We start from the raw sequence: 15,664 nt of genomic DNA, 5'->3' as shown, positions 1-15,664 counted from the left end.
AATTTCTTGACATAGATAATGTAAGTGCACTCGCACTGTATTTGAGTGATGCTGTTACATCTATTGCAAAATTCAGTTGCATAATAAAACTGGTTTAATGACTCATTGTGGTAAATTGCCAGTCACCCTGATACTTTTGAAGTAGTACTTTATTTAAATCATGTTATTTACATAGACAGAATTGAACTTTTTAAATTACTGAAAGTTCCAAAAAATTGAACAGTTCCAGTAAGGTTGTTTTATATTGCAGTTTTGGCTAAAGGAAAGTGTTGAACATTTAGCACCAAACAGTCTGAGCTTCATATTAAAAACATTAAAAAAATTATTATAATAATAAATCAAAAATAATTTTAAAGAAGGGTAATAAAATAAATCAGCCAAATAAAAATTCATAATGGGTGCTTTCCTAATAAAAACCAAGACAACCCAAGTCAACTAGTTTCTCTCCACAAATAAGGTAGTGTGTGACCTGAAAGGAAATTGCTTCTCACAGTGTTGCAGTAAGTAAGTAAGCCCAAGTTGCGCTAGGTCAGTCGAAGATACAAGTGCATCACAAAACTGGTCTTGTAACTAGCATAAAAATCATTTGATGTTCATAGGAGCTGTTTTACAGAATCTGTTTATGTAGTTATCATTATATGCATGATTAAAATAACTCCTGATTAATATTCATTCCTGAACAATAGTGTGATTCTGGCCTAAATAGGGGTCTGATTATTTGTTCAGAAAATCTGTCATGATGCAGTTTCTTGTATCAGAATGAATGGGGAAATGTAAATAGGTGGTTCTAAAAAAAATTTTATTTGTACAATTATATCATGTACAATTTATGACATTTTATGACTTTTAAACTGTTATAGCAGCAAACAGCTGTTTTCTTAGTAAAGATATGGTGGAGTAATAAGCAGAAAACAAAGTCACCTCCCCTCTGTGTGATGCAATCTGAGCTTCTCTGTTTTTTTGTTTTTGTAGCCGGTCTGGCCGTGTGTGTGTGCGTGCGTGTGTATGTGTGCGTGTGTGTGCGTGCGTGTGTGTGTGTGTGTGTCAGTCCTGCCTGTGAACGCGTTGGCGCTCCCCACATTTTGTTTTGCCCTCCCCAAAAGAGAAAGACGATGACCGCCCACACAGCATTGTGCATGCAGCATGGTAGGAGACTTTTAGGTGAAAGCAACCTTCCAAGCATTTATCAAAGTTGACGAGGCTGAAGTTTGATTTCCTTTTCACATTCCTGTTTGACCTTAAATCGTGCAGCAGTTCCAATCTGTGTGATGCAAAAAAGTGGCTAGCATAAACAGGCAATCAAAATACATATTGCAAGAACTTGCATATCAACTATGTCAAATAATGTTATTTGCCTGTCACAGAACAGACAAACTATGATGCTGTGCAGGATGCTTTCCTCTTTGAAAATGATGAGAAAGAGGTCATTCACCTCATTTCACAAGCTAAACTTTGCGAGTGCTTTCACTCATGGCAGGGATTTTGGAGATGCAGCTCCTCTAAACAAAGCTCAAAACAAACAGGGTGAATGTGTTCAAGTGCAATAACATCTCCTTTGCTCCTCACAGAATGAGCTATCAGTGACAGTGAGCTACTTTTCATTTTAGAAAAGTGAGTGTAGTGTGAAGATCATCACATTTGCACTTTGTACTGTCTGTTTTGTTCCACGTTGTACTGTGTTCCTTGGAGGAATGTAATTTCCCTCCACTGTGTACTTGTACATACATAGTGTGACGAGAAAGGCCTCTTGACTTAATTCAGAAACTCAAACGTTCGTAGCCCAGTTTGTGTTTTTGAAGATTCTGAAATCTTTAGCGTTTGTGCTTAGGTTCTTTTTGCTGGAATTCAGCTGCTCTGTTGTCTTGGTTGTCGTCATTCCAACAGCAGAGATGGCCATGATGGTCAGGGAGTGTTTGTTGCCATCACAAGTTTGCAAGAACTGAACAGAGGACAAATAGAATAACGTCACTTATCGCCACTTATTTATATGTATGAATTTAATGTCATCCTAATAAGTCATGCTTGGTGTTTAAAGGCCTTAGGGCACCTAACTGCTGCACCATTTAAGCTGGAAAGGGAAATTTGTAAACAGAAGCTGAGGCACCTGAATGTAGCCTAACTGCTGAACTGTTTAAGGTTCAGTTTAAATTAAAAGTTTAAATTAAGAAAAGAAGTTGCTTCTTCAAGAGTTGCAAGGCATTAAAAGGGCGGTTCCTCCTGCTTGGCAGGTGGGTAACGTCAATAGGTCAATGCTGATTTATCCTGTTTGCTAATGTTTGTTCTAGCAACTGGTTCACAGCAACAACTGTAGTGACAGTTTGCTAACCCACAATGTAGCAAATGTTAGTTACATTACTCGCTGCATTTGCTCTAACTTTGTCATGTTATTTGTTTGTGTAACATTTGTGAAAGGTTTTATGGCTACGAAGACCTAAAAAATAAATGTAAAAAGTTTATCCCAGTGTAGGTAGTGTGTGTCCACAAATTCGAGGGGCGGAGCTTCTGTAGTAGCACTGGAGGGAGACCTGTGTTTGTTTTGCTAGTTTAAATATCAAAAATTGTTCTCCAGAAGCAGATAGTGCTTCTTTAATATTTACAAAAAATTAGGAATTTATGTGCAAGTCAGCTGGTCTTCCTTGCCCTCTGAATTAAACAATGCTATGGTATAAATTCAGTGAATTTATAGTGGTTTGAATACATAATAGGTTGACTACATACAGTGCGGACTTTTATAGTGAATTTTTTATAGATGTATGTGAATGGTGCTCCATTTTTTCCACACACAGAACCAAGAAATGTCAATGTCTCAGCAGTCCTCTGGTCTGGTCAAAACTACTTCTCTCTAGTGTATTACAACTGCTAGATCTTGGTCTATAGGGAGGATTGATTCTAGGCTGTTAAACTTGTTATTCTGTCATTCAGGCTGCTGAAAGTGAAGCCTGAAGAAAGGCTGACCATTGAGGGTGTCCTGGCCCACCCCTGGCTTAACTGCACTGAGGCATTGGACAATGTGCTTCCCTCTGCCCAGATGATGATGGATAAGGTGAGCTGTTCTTGCCAGAGGAAATTACATTACACAACAAAAAAGGCTTTTATGACACTGTATTAGTGGTCATAGGCATACACTCTCTTTAACCTTCCAGCTCCTGTTTTAAATGTCTATCGATCGATTGATCGTACTGATGAGTGAACCAGTAGAATTGGTTCAGAATTATTTGGAACGAAATGTCGTTACATGAATGTCCATTAAAATTAAGATTGTCTCACACAGCCTCTGCAGAGAGCACACTTCTGCACATTTCAGTGCACAGTTACCATTTATTTGCTGAGTTCAACTTATTGGAGGAAACACAAACTGCAGTTTCTTTACAAAATGGCCAAATACTCTCAGTATTTAATTTGTTTCTCTTTACTTTTGTACACTTTAAAACAACTTTCAGTCTTCCGTCTTTCCCATCTTAAAAACCTATGACTTACTGTGGTGTCCTCACAACAAAAGCTGTTCCCAAAGAACTCACTGACATCGTTAATCTTCAAAGAGTTTCTAACATTCACACAAGCAAAAAAAAACCCTTAGATGCCTTACAGCCTTCTCTCTCATGTGCATCTGAAATGGGTAAAGGAGATATTTTTGAGGAGATTAGATATAAGATAATCCACATGCATAATGGGGGTGGGGGTGGGGGTGTGGGGGGTGTGGGTGGGGTTTGGGTGGGGGTGGCAGGTTCCAAAACTGGAGTTTAAAAAATTGTAAAAGGTCTAGAGAAGATGAGACTGCTAAAAGCTGTGTAAGAGCTGGTGTAACACCAAAGCTATCACCAGCAGATAAATACCACTTGATCTTTGAGAGAGAGGAGAAAATCAAGCTCCACTTTTGCTTCAAATCTAAAAAAAATCCACTGTCTGTCCATCCTTCCACTGTGAGAAGACAGCTGAACACTGAGTATTAGTGGGTGTGTAGCTTTCAAGGAGTCATTACTAAGAAAAGGAAAAGGGGGGAATTAAATTTGCCCTAGAATGTAAGGTTTTGTGAACTGAAGTTTAAATTTGTATTTGGAATTACTTGAATCAAGAAATGCAACTTCTAAGAGTGAACAGATTTCTTTAAAAGCTGCAAACAAATCCCAATTAATAATAAAGGCAATTTGAGATTATATAGTGAATGTAATTATAATTTGAGATTATACAGGGTGATTCACTCAAAAGAGGCCCCAAATATTCTGCTGTAACTCCTGTTAGGAAGAAGTAATCAGAACCAAAAAAATACATTACATACCTTGACGTATGTGTAATCAAATGCATTACATGTGATGCTGGAAGTGATCTCCATTTTCTGCCAGACAAATGAAGGTGTATGAGGGTATGAACGTGGATGTTGCAAACAGAGGTGAAATGTTGCAATGGCTGTCTGGCGCCTGCCTCATTGGTCTGATGCAGGAGCATCCCAGCTTGTTCGAAGCTCCATGTACTGAGAGGCACATTACACATTGTTTCGTTCAGATTGCAACCTCCTAGCAAGAGTTAATACAGAATATTCGGGGCCTCTTTCGAGTGATTCTCCCTGTGTTTAGTTGTTGACGCCTCTTTGCTGCAGCTGAAAAAAATCAATCTTTGAGTTAATGGCTGTTTTGACTGGCAATTTGAAAAAGGGTGATCTCTGACTTTTGTACAGTACTATGCATAGTATATACACTATATTGCCAAAAATATTCACTCACCCACCCAGATCATTGAATTCAGGTGTTCCAATCACTTCCATGGCCACAGGTGTATAAAACCAAGCACTTAGGCATGTAGGCTGCTTCTATAAAAATTAGTGAAAGAATGGGTCGCTCTCAGGAGCTCAGTGAATTCCAGCATGGTACCGTGATAGAATGCCACCTGTGCAACAAGTCCAGTTATGAAATTTTCTGGCTACTAAGTAATCCACAGTTAACTGTCAGTGGTATTATAACAAAGCGATTGGGAACGACATCAACTCAGCCACGAAGTGGTAGACCACGTAAAATGACAGCGCGGGGTCAGCGGATGCTGAGGCGTGTAGTGCGCAGAGGTCACCGACTTTCTGTAGAGTCGATCGCTACAGACCGTCAAACTTCATGTGGCCTTCAGATTAGCTCAAGAACAGCACAGAGAGCTTTGTGGAATGGGTTTCCATGGCCGAGCAGCTGCATCCAAGCCTTACATCACCAACGCGAAATGTAAAGCGTTGAATGCAGTGGTGTAAAGCACCACCGCTGGACTCTAGAGCAATGGAGATGTGTTCTCTGGAGTGATGAATCATGCTTCTCTGTATCGCAATCCAATGGACGAGTCTGGGTTTGGCTATTGCCAGGAGAACGGTGCTTGTCTGACTGCATTGTGCCAAGTGTAAGTTTGGTGGAGGGGGGATTATGGTGTGGGGTTGTTTTTCAGGAGTTGGGCTCGGTCACTTAGTTCCAGTGAAAGGAGCTCTTCATTCTTCAGTAGACCAAAAGATTTTGGACAATTTCATGCTCCCAACTTTGTGGGAACATTTTGGGGATGGCCCCTTCCTGTTCCAACGTCACTGTACACCAGTGCACAAAGCGAGGTCCATAAAGACATGGATGAGCGAGTTTGGTGTTAAAGAACTTGACTGGCCTGCACAGAGTCCTGACCTCAACCTGGTACTACACCTGTGGGATGAATTTGAGCGGAAACTGTGAGCCAAGCCTTCTCGTCCAACATCGGTGTTTGACCTCACAAATGTGCTTCTGGAAGAATGGTCAAAAATTCCCATAAACACGCTCCCAAACCTCGAGGAAAGCCTTCCCAGAAGAGGCTAAGCTGTTATAGTTGCAAAGGGTGGGCCAACATCACGCTAAAACCTATAGATTAAGAATGGGATGTCACTCAAGTTCATATGCGTGTGAAGATAGACGAGCGAATAGTTTTGGCAATATAGTGTATGTTGGCATCCTACAGTATAATTAAGGATTCAAATGTATGCTGTTTTTTTGTGATTGAGCAGGCAGTTGTAGCCGGGATCCAGCAAGCCCATGCGGAACAGCTGGCAAACATGAGAATACAAGACCTTAACGTCAGCCTCAAGCCTCTCAGCTCCGTCAACAACCCTATTCTGAGGAAAAGGAAGCTGGGGTTGCTAGGGTTGGTGTCTCTCTTGTCTCTCTTTACCTAAGATAGCAGAGTTTGTTGTTTGCCTCTCACCATTCGAATACTGGTTATTTTAAAACAATAAATATAAATACTCGCTCCCCATATGAAGTAATCAAATATTAAACCACTTAATTTGGTATAAAGTTTTAGAATCTGGTTCTGGCCACATATGGAACCAAGTGGTGTTTTTTTTTGTTTTGTTTTGTTTCCCCCCCCTTATTCTTCAGTTAAACAATAGATTGCAGTATCCAGTTCCACATCTTACATTATACTAAGCCACCATTTACTTCACAAACCTCACTGTTTTTATCAGTGTAAGAACTTTAAAGGGCCATACCATGCATTTTCTGTGTCAACCAGAGGTCCACATATAGAACATCAATGTGGATTTACAACCATTCCTGCTCCTGGAGATCTATCAGCCTGGAGAGTTCTGATCCAACACACCTGGCTCATATAGTCAGATGCCCCTGAAAGCCTTGATTACCTGGATCACGAGTCTTAGATTCGGGTTGAATCTAAACTCTGCAGTGTGGTAAATTTCCAGGCCCAGGATTGGGCAGGGGAGTGAACGGTTTGTCTAGACACATTAGCAGTGTTTACATACTACGTCTAACTTTTATATTGCAAACTGAAGGACGTGTTCTCATTTCATGCTGTAAGTATGAGCTGTGTTTTGTTGGTCCATATAGTACAAAACCTAGTGATGGTTTCTTCATTAATGATCCTGAAAATGGTGCAGAGGACTCCAACGTTGCTCTGGAAAAACTGAGAGATGTCATTGCACAGTGCATCCTCCCACAGGCTGGTAAGTGAGATAATGAAGAGCTCATTATGGTAATTATGGTATTATTCTGGTAATATGCGTCATGTCTTTTCTTATGTGCATAAACTCATTTTGGCTGATGTTCACAGGAGAAAATGAGGATGAGAAGCTGAATGAGGTGATGTATGAAGCGTGGCGTTTCAACAGGGACTGCAAGCTGCTCCGTGATGGGCTGCAAGGGTTGAGCTGGGATGGTAAATATTCTTACCAATTGTTCCAACAATTGGTCACATCTGTGTCGTAGCACTGATAACCATGGACCATAGTTTTGATGCATTTTCCCTGTACTGAAAACCCATTGACTTCTGACCTTATTGGTCATTCATATAGAAATCATTGGATACTTTCTGAGCTCTGCAAATGTCTGAAATATGGAACTACCTCAAATTTAAAACTACACTCTAGCAGTACAGATCTTAGGATGAGAGGCTTTTAAAGAAAAGACGTTCTAGCAGTTCTAGCAGGAGCTTGTAAAAAGTTGACCCTTATCACTACACTGGTAGCAAGTAGGGATGTAAAGACATGCAAATACTTGTTTTTGTATAATGATACATTTTTGATACAGAATTAGAAAAAAAAAATATTTATGGATTCATTTAGTTTCCTTGCTTATGTTTTGCGTCCCCTTTCAAATGTGATACTCTCTATGGGTGCATGAGAAAGGAGGTAGAGGTACTCTTGGAGGCAAAGAGATTTTATTATACAGAGTGATTCAAAAAGATTCAATTTAAAGTGCCATGATTTTACAACCGTGAGGCACCTAGGAAACAATAACATACCAATAGGAAGAGGGGGTCATAGAGTTTCTGATTGTCTCTGGACGACGATTCCCTTCAGCCTGCGAGGAGAAGGCGACCCCTCAGCAGAAAGTGTTTTGCATTCTCCAGTTCAAGAAGGGTAAATCCATCATGACTTTGCAATGTGGTTTTAGTTGGCAGTGAACTTCAAACAGTTCATAGCCTTTGTTGTTGGTTCCACAACACTGGATGATCTCTGAAATCAAATTGAAAGAGCTGTGAGTACAGTGACACCCCACATGTTCAATCAACTATAAGATGAATTTGACTATGGCTGGAGGAGGTCATATTGGGCATTACATATATGCTCACTTAAACCATTTACAATTTACAGCATTGTTCTGTAATGATTTACAAGTGAAATAAATCATTTTAAAATCAGGTGAATCTAACAAAAAATCATTTAAAAAATGCATAAAATCTGAGTAAAAGGAAAATGTAACTTTTTTGTATTCACAACAGTGGGATCTGCACTTGTGTTTACTGTCTGTTACTGTACTGTTTACAGTGCCTGTAACATCCAGCATGATAGCACTACATTTTGTGCAGTCTGATTTACGAAAAGGAAGTAATATTTGCCCATATCAGTAAAATAAATAAATAAATAAAAGTTCAATTTTACTTGCTTTTACAACTTGGGCACAGCGAGGTCAGTGATGATGTTGTCAGAAGGGTATGGTGTAACAAGGCTCCATTGTATTATATTACAGAAGATTTGTTCTGACAAATTGTGCTGCTTTGTCGAAATGTCTTAGTGTAAGGCATATTACTACCTACCTCCCTTCATAAACCCATAGTTGGGACATTTTAATAGCCTAAATCACAGAAAGCTAAAGACAACTTCTTATTCACCAGCTTCTTCTTTAGTACTGTAATGCTTTAGACACCAGAATGTAACAAATGCAGAACAGGAAAATTCAAGCAAGCTTCCTCTAAATCTCCTTATCAGAAAATGTTACCAGCATTAAAAGAATAAGTAGGGTATATTGATGGCCTAAATCAGGAAATAAGTAGTAATATCAAGCTGGACAGAACAGTAGACTGTACAGTAGTCTTGAAGATTTAGAACATCAGTCTAAGTCTTTGAGATTCAGCAATTGGTGGAAACGTTACTAGTCAGTTAAGTTTGCTAATGCTATCATTAGCGGTGTGCTTGTACATTAAGTAGTGGCTGAGGATAGATTACAACACTGTTATCTTGCAATCGGAGGTTTAAACACAACACAAAAAGAACCACAACTTGCCACGAATCTTTGCATGTAAACTATTAATTAAAAATCAATACTATGTTGTTTTTGAGAATCGATATAGTATCACAATACACCATATTGCCAGAAGTATTTGCTTGTCTGCCTTCACATGCATATGAACTTGAGTGACATCCCATTCTTAATCCATAGGTTTTAATATGATGTCGACCCAGCCTTTGCACCTATAACAGCTTCAACTCTTCTGGGAAGGCTTTCCACAAGGTTTAGGAGTGTGTTTATGGGAATTTTTGACCATTCTTCCAGAAGCACATTTGTGAGGTCAAACACTGATGTTGGACAAGAAGGCCTGGTTAACAGTCTCCACTCTAATTCATCCCAAAGGTGTTCTATCGGGTTGAGGTCAGGACTCTGTGCAGGCCAGTGCTGTTCTTCCACACCAAACTCGCTCATCCATGTCTTTGTGCACTGGTGCGCAGTGATATTGGAACAGGAAGGGTTCCCACAAAGTTGGGAGAATAACATTGTCCAAAATCTCTTGGTCTGCTGAAGCATTGAGTTCTTTTCACTGGAACTACAGGACCCCACGCCGTAATCCCCTCCACCAAACTTTACGCTTGGCACAATGCAGTCAGACAAGTACCGTTCTCCTGGCAATCACCAAACCCAGACTCGTCTATTGGATTGCCAGACGGAGAAGCATGATTCTTCACTTTAGAGAACACGTCTCCACTGCTTTAGAGTCCAGTGGCGGCGCTTTGCGCCACTGCAATCAACGCTTAACATTGCGCTTGGTGATGTAAGGCTTGGATGCAGCTGCTTGGCCATGGAAACCCATTCCATGAAGCTATCTGTGCTGTTCTTGAGCTGATCTGAATGCCATGTGAAGGTTGGAGGTCTGTAGCGATTGACTCTGCAGAAAGCTTGTGACCGCTGCGCACTACACGCCTCAGCATCCGCTGACCCCGCGCTGTCATTTTACGTGGCCTACCACTTTGTGGCTGAGTTGATGTCGTTCCCAGTCGCTTCCACTTTGTTATAATACCACAGACAGTTGACTGTGGAATATTTAGTAGCGAGAAAATTTCACAACTGGACTTGTTGCACAGGTGGCATCACGGTACCATGCTGGAATTCACTGAGCTCCTGAGAGCGACCCATTCTTTCACTAATTTTTATAGAAGCAGCCTACATGCCTAAGTGCTTGGTTTTATACACCTGTGGCCATGGAAGTGATTGGAACACCTGAATTCAGTGATTTGGATAAGTGGCTGAATACCTTTGGCAATATGGTGTAATATCTTGAATCAATACTCAAATGTATCGATATTTTCTAACACCTCTAGGATCAGGTGGGGAGAATCAGCTGTTGTGAAGGCTAAAGTTGGCTTCCTGTTTGCCAGCTTCTTATTAAAATATTCCATATCACCTTATATGGAAAATGTAATTACTGCTCCATTTAAGGTGGAATGGAAAATGGAATAAAAAGCTAACTTCAGTTTTTGCCTTTTCTCCTCACTCCAGTAACTGGCACATTGGTCTTTAGCCTAGTGTTTGTGTACTGTTTTGCAGTGTGTAAGTATTCAGCTTCTACTTGGATAAGCCCCTTAATACTAAAGTGCCGTGACAGCTGGGTTGACTGTTATAAAATGCACTGGTTACAATATTTTACTGTATGCATTGATTAAAATCATACAAGTTAATCAGCTTTGCTTGCTGAGCTTTGTATTTTGCGTTTATTTGCATTGTGTGAGAATGTTTAGTTTTATTTTTCCTCTCCTTTTAGGTCGGGCTTTCTCTGATAGAGTGGATCGCTTGAAATTGGCAGAGATAGTAAAACAGGCCATCGAAGAAAAGACAAACTTAGAAGACTCCCAATAGCAAGTGCTGCATTTCTATTTCCTTTTGTACTGTTTATTATAATTGTTCTTAAGCAAATAACTGTAAAGAGTAATTTTTATGTAAATTGAAGCGCATGCTTTTTTCCCTTCTCCATGGACACACTTGCGAGCCTGTTGTACAGCTGTAGATATGACCAAGAAGTTGTTGGTACGATTACTTTTTTTCTACAGATAGTGAAAAAAAACACATTTAAAAAGCATATTTTTGTTTTGCAAGAAAAAAATGAAAAAAAGGAAAATAATTCAGTTTCAGCACCAGCTGACGAGGAAGGGAGCCCTTTGATTCATTTGGGGGATACAATATTTTTATCTTTTTAGTTTTTACTTATTTTTTCTTTTAACAATGCCTGTAAGTCTATTTATTAAAAGAAACAAAAGAACATATTTGATGGCAGAACTTCCAGAAGAAGAAATGAACATGCCTCTGAAGAAAAGGATGGGGGTTGAAAGTTTGCTTGTTATTCATATAGATTTCCATATAGGATTGAAAACTTATAGTGATTTTGTTACCCTAGAAAACGTTGCTAAAGAATTTGAGTTAACATCATAAAGCTGCCTTCAGAATTACAATCAAATATATATCATTTCATATCAGCACATAGTTGTAAGTGGACTGTGAAGAATAGTACAAATTAATAACTTCCATCCTTTTCTAATTTGCTCTCCTAGCTTTTATCTTGCTAGACAGAGTGAATGAATTGTAAGCTGATTTTTGTTTTTATCAGTTAAAGATATTAAATTATATAAATTTAATAATCTGTTACCAAGTGAAGCCATGCTGGCATTATTTTTCTTTTCTTTAATCGGCTTTATTTCAATAGTAAATCTCTTTAGCTGACGAATCGATATTCTCAGCTGATTGGAAAAGACAGTTGATGAATTATGACTCTGCAAAACTACAGCGGTGTGTGTGTGTGTGTGCGTGCGTGTGTGTGTGTGAGAGAGCGAGAGCAGAAACAAGTAAATGCTGCTTCCTTTTTGATCTTTAAAGGAAGTAGTTCTTACTGACATTGCACAGGCAGTGGTCAGCCAGCGCCTGTTTTCCCAAATGCGTTGGCTTAAAATCTTAATACAGTGTTTTCATACAGATCAAACTTTACAGTACGCTAAGAATGTTTACATCTGGTTGTTTCATGTGTCTTAAGTATCAGGATAATATCTGGATAGATATTAGCCTAATGCATATAAAAGTGCAAGTGTAAATGCATCCAGGACACATTTAAAACAGACTTAAAAGGGAACTCCATTGATTTTTGAAAAACATGTCATAATTAAATGTTTTCATATGTAAACAAAGTCATTGAGTGATTTGCTGTGAGAGACTCCATTCTAGAGAAACTTAGAATTATTTACAGTGGTGGCAATAGGAGCCAGACATCTGAAGAGTTTAATGCCTTTGAAATCCCCCTCACAGAAAGATATTACATGAAATGGTTAGGTATCTCTGATGCATTGTTTTATGGTGGTTTTGTATTTTGTTTTACCTTAAAATGTATTTTAATTCATTTATTCTAATCCATTTATGGCAGAGGGGTATGTGCAGGGCGTTGTAAGGCGACAAAGTCTCAAACACTTATTTTCAACTTTTTCAAATTTTTTTACTTATTTATTATTTTCAGATTTATAACTTTTTTTACTGTCATAAAGTATCTAAAAATGAAGTATTTCACATCAAACCACTCTGACTTTGTTTACTCCCCAAGAACTGAATTATTCAGAAACTGAAAAATTGGTGGAATTCCCCTTTAAAGCTCATCACTCAGACCACTTCAGGAATCTGTCTCAATAAGCCACATTTGGCAATCAAAAGTCCTCTGAATATAGTGATGGCACCTGCGCCTGCTGTTCTACATATAGGAAAGGGGCCGCCATCTTCTTTCTTCTTCTCTTTCTTTTTTCTTTCTTTCTTCCACAGCAGCCAATTTTTAAGAATAAAAAAACAAGAAACAACATAGGCAACTGGTTGTTGTATATGAGCTAATTTGCATTTTAATCAGTGTGTAGCAATCATATTCCAATCTGACTTAAGCGGAGACACATTTGACTACTAAGCATGAAAACTTGTGAAGTTGCAATCTAGATACTAGTCACATAAAATAAACAGGTGTAAATGGGGTCTTAAGTTTCTGCAGGAATTTCAAGACGTTTCTAGTTAAGAGAGAATTGTCAGTCATACGGTACGGCACTGTAGATGTAATTAGTGGAAATCTAAGTACCTTAATTCAAGATAGACAAATATCTTGCACCATAATGACAAATATGGGCCTAATATGTCATGTAGACCATCACTGTTGGTTAATTTGATAAATGAAACCAGGACACAGAAAAACCCCAACCTGTCTATGACATTTGATTGATTTCTTCCTTCACCATTGTGGCTTGAAGGCTTTCTGAACATGCTGTATAGTAGAGGGGTGCTGTATAGTAGTGGTTCTCAATCCTGGAGCACCCCTGCTGTGCACATTGTGGTGTTTTCCCTGCATCCAACAAACCTGATTGAACTCATCAGCTAATCAATAAGCTTCTTTTGAGTAATACTTTGTGTTAGAGGTGGGGGGGGATACTAATCTAAAACAAAACAGCAGCGCTCCAGCCCTGTGATTGAGAAGCACTGCTGTGCAATTCAGCATTTATGGTGATCTCTGCACTTTTGGGAAAGCAGGCCAAGAGGTACTACTTCTCACTGCTGATTATCACCAAGGTGATGTCACCTATATGGACTGATTGGCTCAGGGCTGCCATAGCAACAAGTCATCCAGTTGTAGTGATCTTAAGATTCAGCACTACCCCTGTCTTTTTGGGGAAAATATCTACTCATTGTTTTCTACCCTAACTAACCATCATAAGCCACGGACTACATATTAAGTCGTTGCCTCCTGACTTTGAATGCCTTCTTCCAGGTATGGACCTATGGGGAATCGAATGGTAGACAAACTATCATGCGTCTAAGATTATACAGTTTACTTAAATCTTTAATTACTAGTTTCACAGAAAGCTGGAATAGCTCCCAAGAGTCCCTGCAACAGTTCAGCCTACCCTGTGTATTCAATGGTTGCTCGCAGCAAGACATGACTGAATTACAGACTTTTTAAATGTAGCAACGCATCTGGGGACACTTTTTCTGAAGACAAGTGGTTCTCAGCATGTTGGACATAACCGCTGAGCCAGCATCAGGTTGCCTTATGCCCAGCCCTTCTCAAATCATGAGAAATCACAAAGCAAACCACAAAGGTAGAGGCTTTTTCTAGCAGCTGTCGTCTTAGCATGGCAATATTTTGTTCTCTCTTTGTGAAACCGGTCAGAAAAAAAAGGGCTTGTGGCTCTACCAAGACCAACTTTTGCCTTGCTACTTATGAGACTCATTTGTTACCAGCGCTTCCACTTTTGTTGTTTTTATCATATTGTAATTTATTTAATTAATTTTCTATTATTCTATTTTACCCTTTCTGATGTGGCACATACGCACTTATCATTATCATTTCATGATGGAAGACCTGTACCTCAGACAGTATTTTATTTTTAATTTTTTTTTTTTTTTAATTTTGTCTTCTTCTCTTTGAAATGTCCTGACCATGCTGAAATATTTGTATTAAAGGAATTCCTTACTACAGCATTGAGAACGTGTGCTGTTTGTGGCTGCAATGTGCATGGTGATCTGTACGAATTGAGCAGTTACTAGATGTGATTTCAAAAAGGTAGAGAAGCGTTTTCTAGTAAACATTGCAAATGCAACCAGTTTTCAAATCTTCATAAACTACAAGGTGACAAAGTAGCTTCTCGAAGCACATACTCGCATGACTGGTAGTGAACTTACTGTATTTTTGAGCAACTGGGGAATGTCATTTACCAGTGACCACTAGGTAAACAGAAGGATCAAGGGGAAATATGACCATCTTCATTGTCATAGTTATAAATTGCCACATTATGCTTTTCTGAGCATTTTGTGGATATTTCCAGTACTTGAAGAACAGAGATCAACTGTGTGTGTGATTACAGAGAAAGCACATTTAGGCCTAGTTCTAGGCAGCTGTTTTAGTACATTAAACCATGTTAAAGTATTTTGATGTTAAGCATTTTAGAATGACCGAATAAAAATCATTGTATTTCTAGTTTTTGCTAGAATGTTTAAAACAGGGCACAACTGCTGCTTTTTTCTGTTCCAACATATCAAACCTCAGAAAAACAAAATATGTAACATGAAATTGTCTGAAATATCATGATTTTTGCAATATCATCTAGCCTTTCTTGTATCCTGTCACCATGGATGGATTCAAATAAATTGATTAAAATATGTTTTATACCAAACTCTTTATTACAAATCTACTGTAAAACGATGTCTCAGACATCAGGAAGTATATTCATGACCATTTTATGGAATAACTTTCTGGGAGGGAGATTTTAGAGGCTTTGAACTCTTCTGACCTCTGGTTCCTTTCACCACCACCACCGTAAACAATTCAGTTTCTCTAAAACAGCCTTTCACAGCCAACCACTGTGACTTTGTTGACATGTTAACCATTTAAGTGGGCAGGAAAATGTAATGGTGGAGTTCCTCCCTAATGCCAGGGTACAAGACAAAATGGTAAACTCAAGGGTTTACAGTTCAGTTAAGGTAACATTTCATTGTAAAGCGAGGTTTACGTGAATAATGACTTGTCATCTTGTAAACTTACAGCATGTGCTGTTATTTTTCTAGAATATAGACAATAAAATAACCACGGCAGCAAATAGTTGAAATGCCACTCTCTTTGCAGCTATAAGCACTCCGTATGGCAAAATATTTTATACTGAGTC

The 15,664-nt window shown here is 38.9% G+C and overlaps 1 protein-coding gene across 1 annotated transcript in view; it reads left to right on the top strand.

Moving 5' to 3' along the window:
- The window catches only part of mapkapk5 (MAPK activated protein kinase 5), a 29,435-nt gene extending 14,957 nt beyond the window's left edge, over window positions 1–14,478 (top strand). Inside the window, exons 10-14 of the mRNA XM_017687232.2 lie at window positions 2,923–3,043; window positions 5,993–6,129; window positions 6,831–6,946; window positions 7,054–7,158; window positions 10,756–14,478. Coding sequence (XP_017542721.1) covers window positions 2,923–3,043; window positions 5,993–6,129; window positions 6,831–6,946; window positions 7,054–7,158; window positions 10,756–10,850 — 574 coding nt within the window. The 3' untranslated portion in view covers window positions 10,851–14,478. The remainder of the gene's footprint in view (window positions 1–2,922; window positions 3,044–5,992; window positions 6,130–6,830; window positions 6,947–7,053; window positions 7,159–10,755) is intronic.
- The last annotated feature ends 1,186 nt before the right edge of the window (window positions 14,479–15,664 follow it).

The sequence above is a fragment of the Pygocentrus nattereri genome, chromosome 20, assembly GCF_015220715.1.
Source record: "Pygocentrus nattereri isolate fPygNat1 chromosome 20, fPygNat1.pri, whole genome shotgun sequence".
Lineage (NCBI taxonomy): Eukaryota > Metazoa > Chordata > Actinopteri > Characiformes > Serrasalmidae > Pygocentrus > Pygocentrus nattereri.
This window is presented reverse-complemented; position numbering and strand designations above follow the sequence as displayed.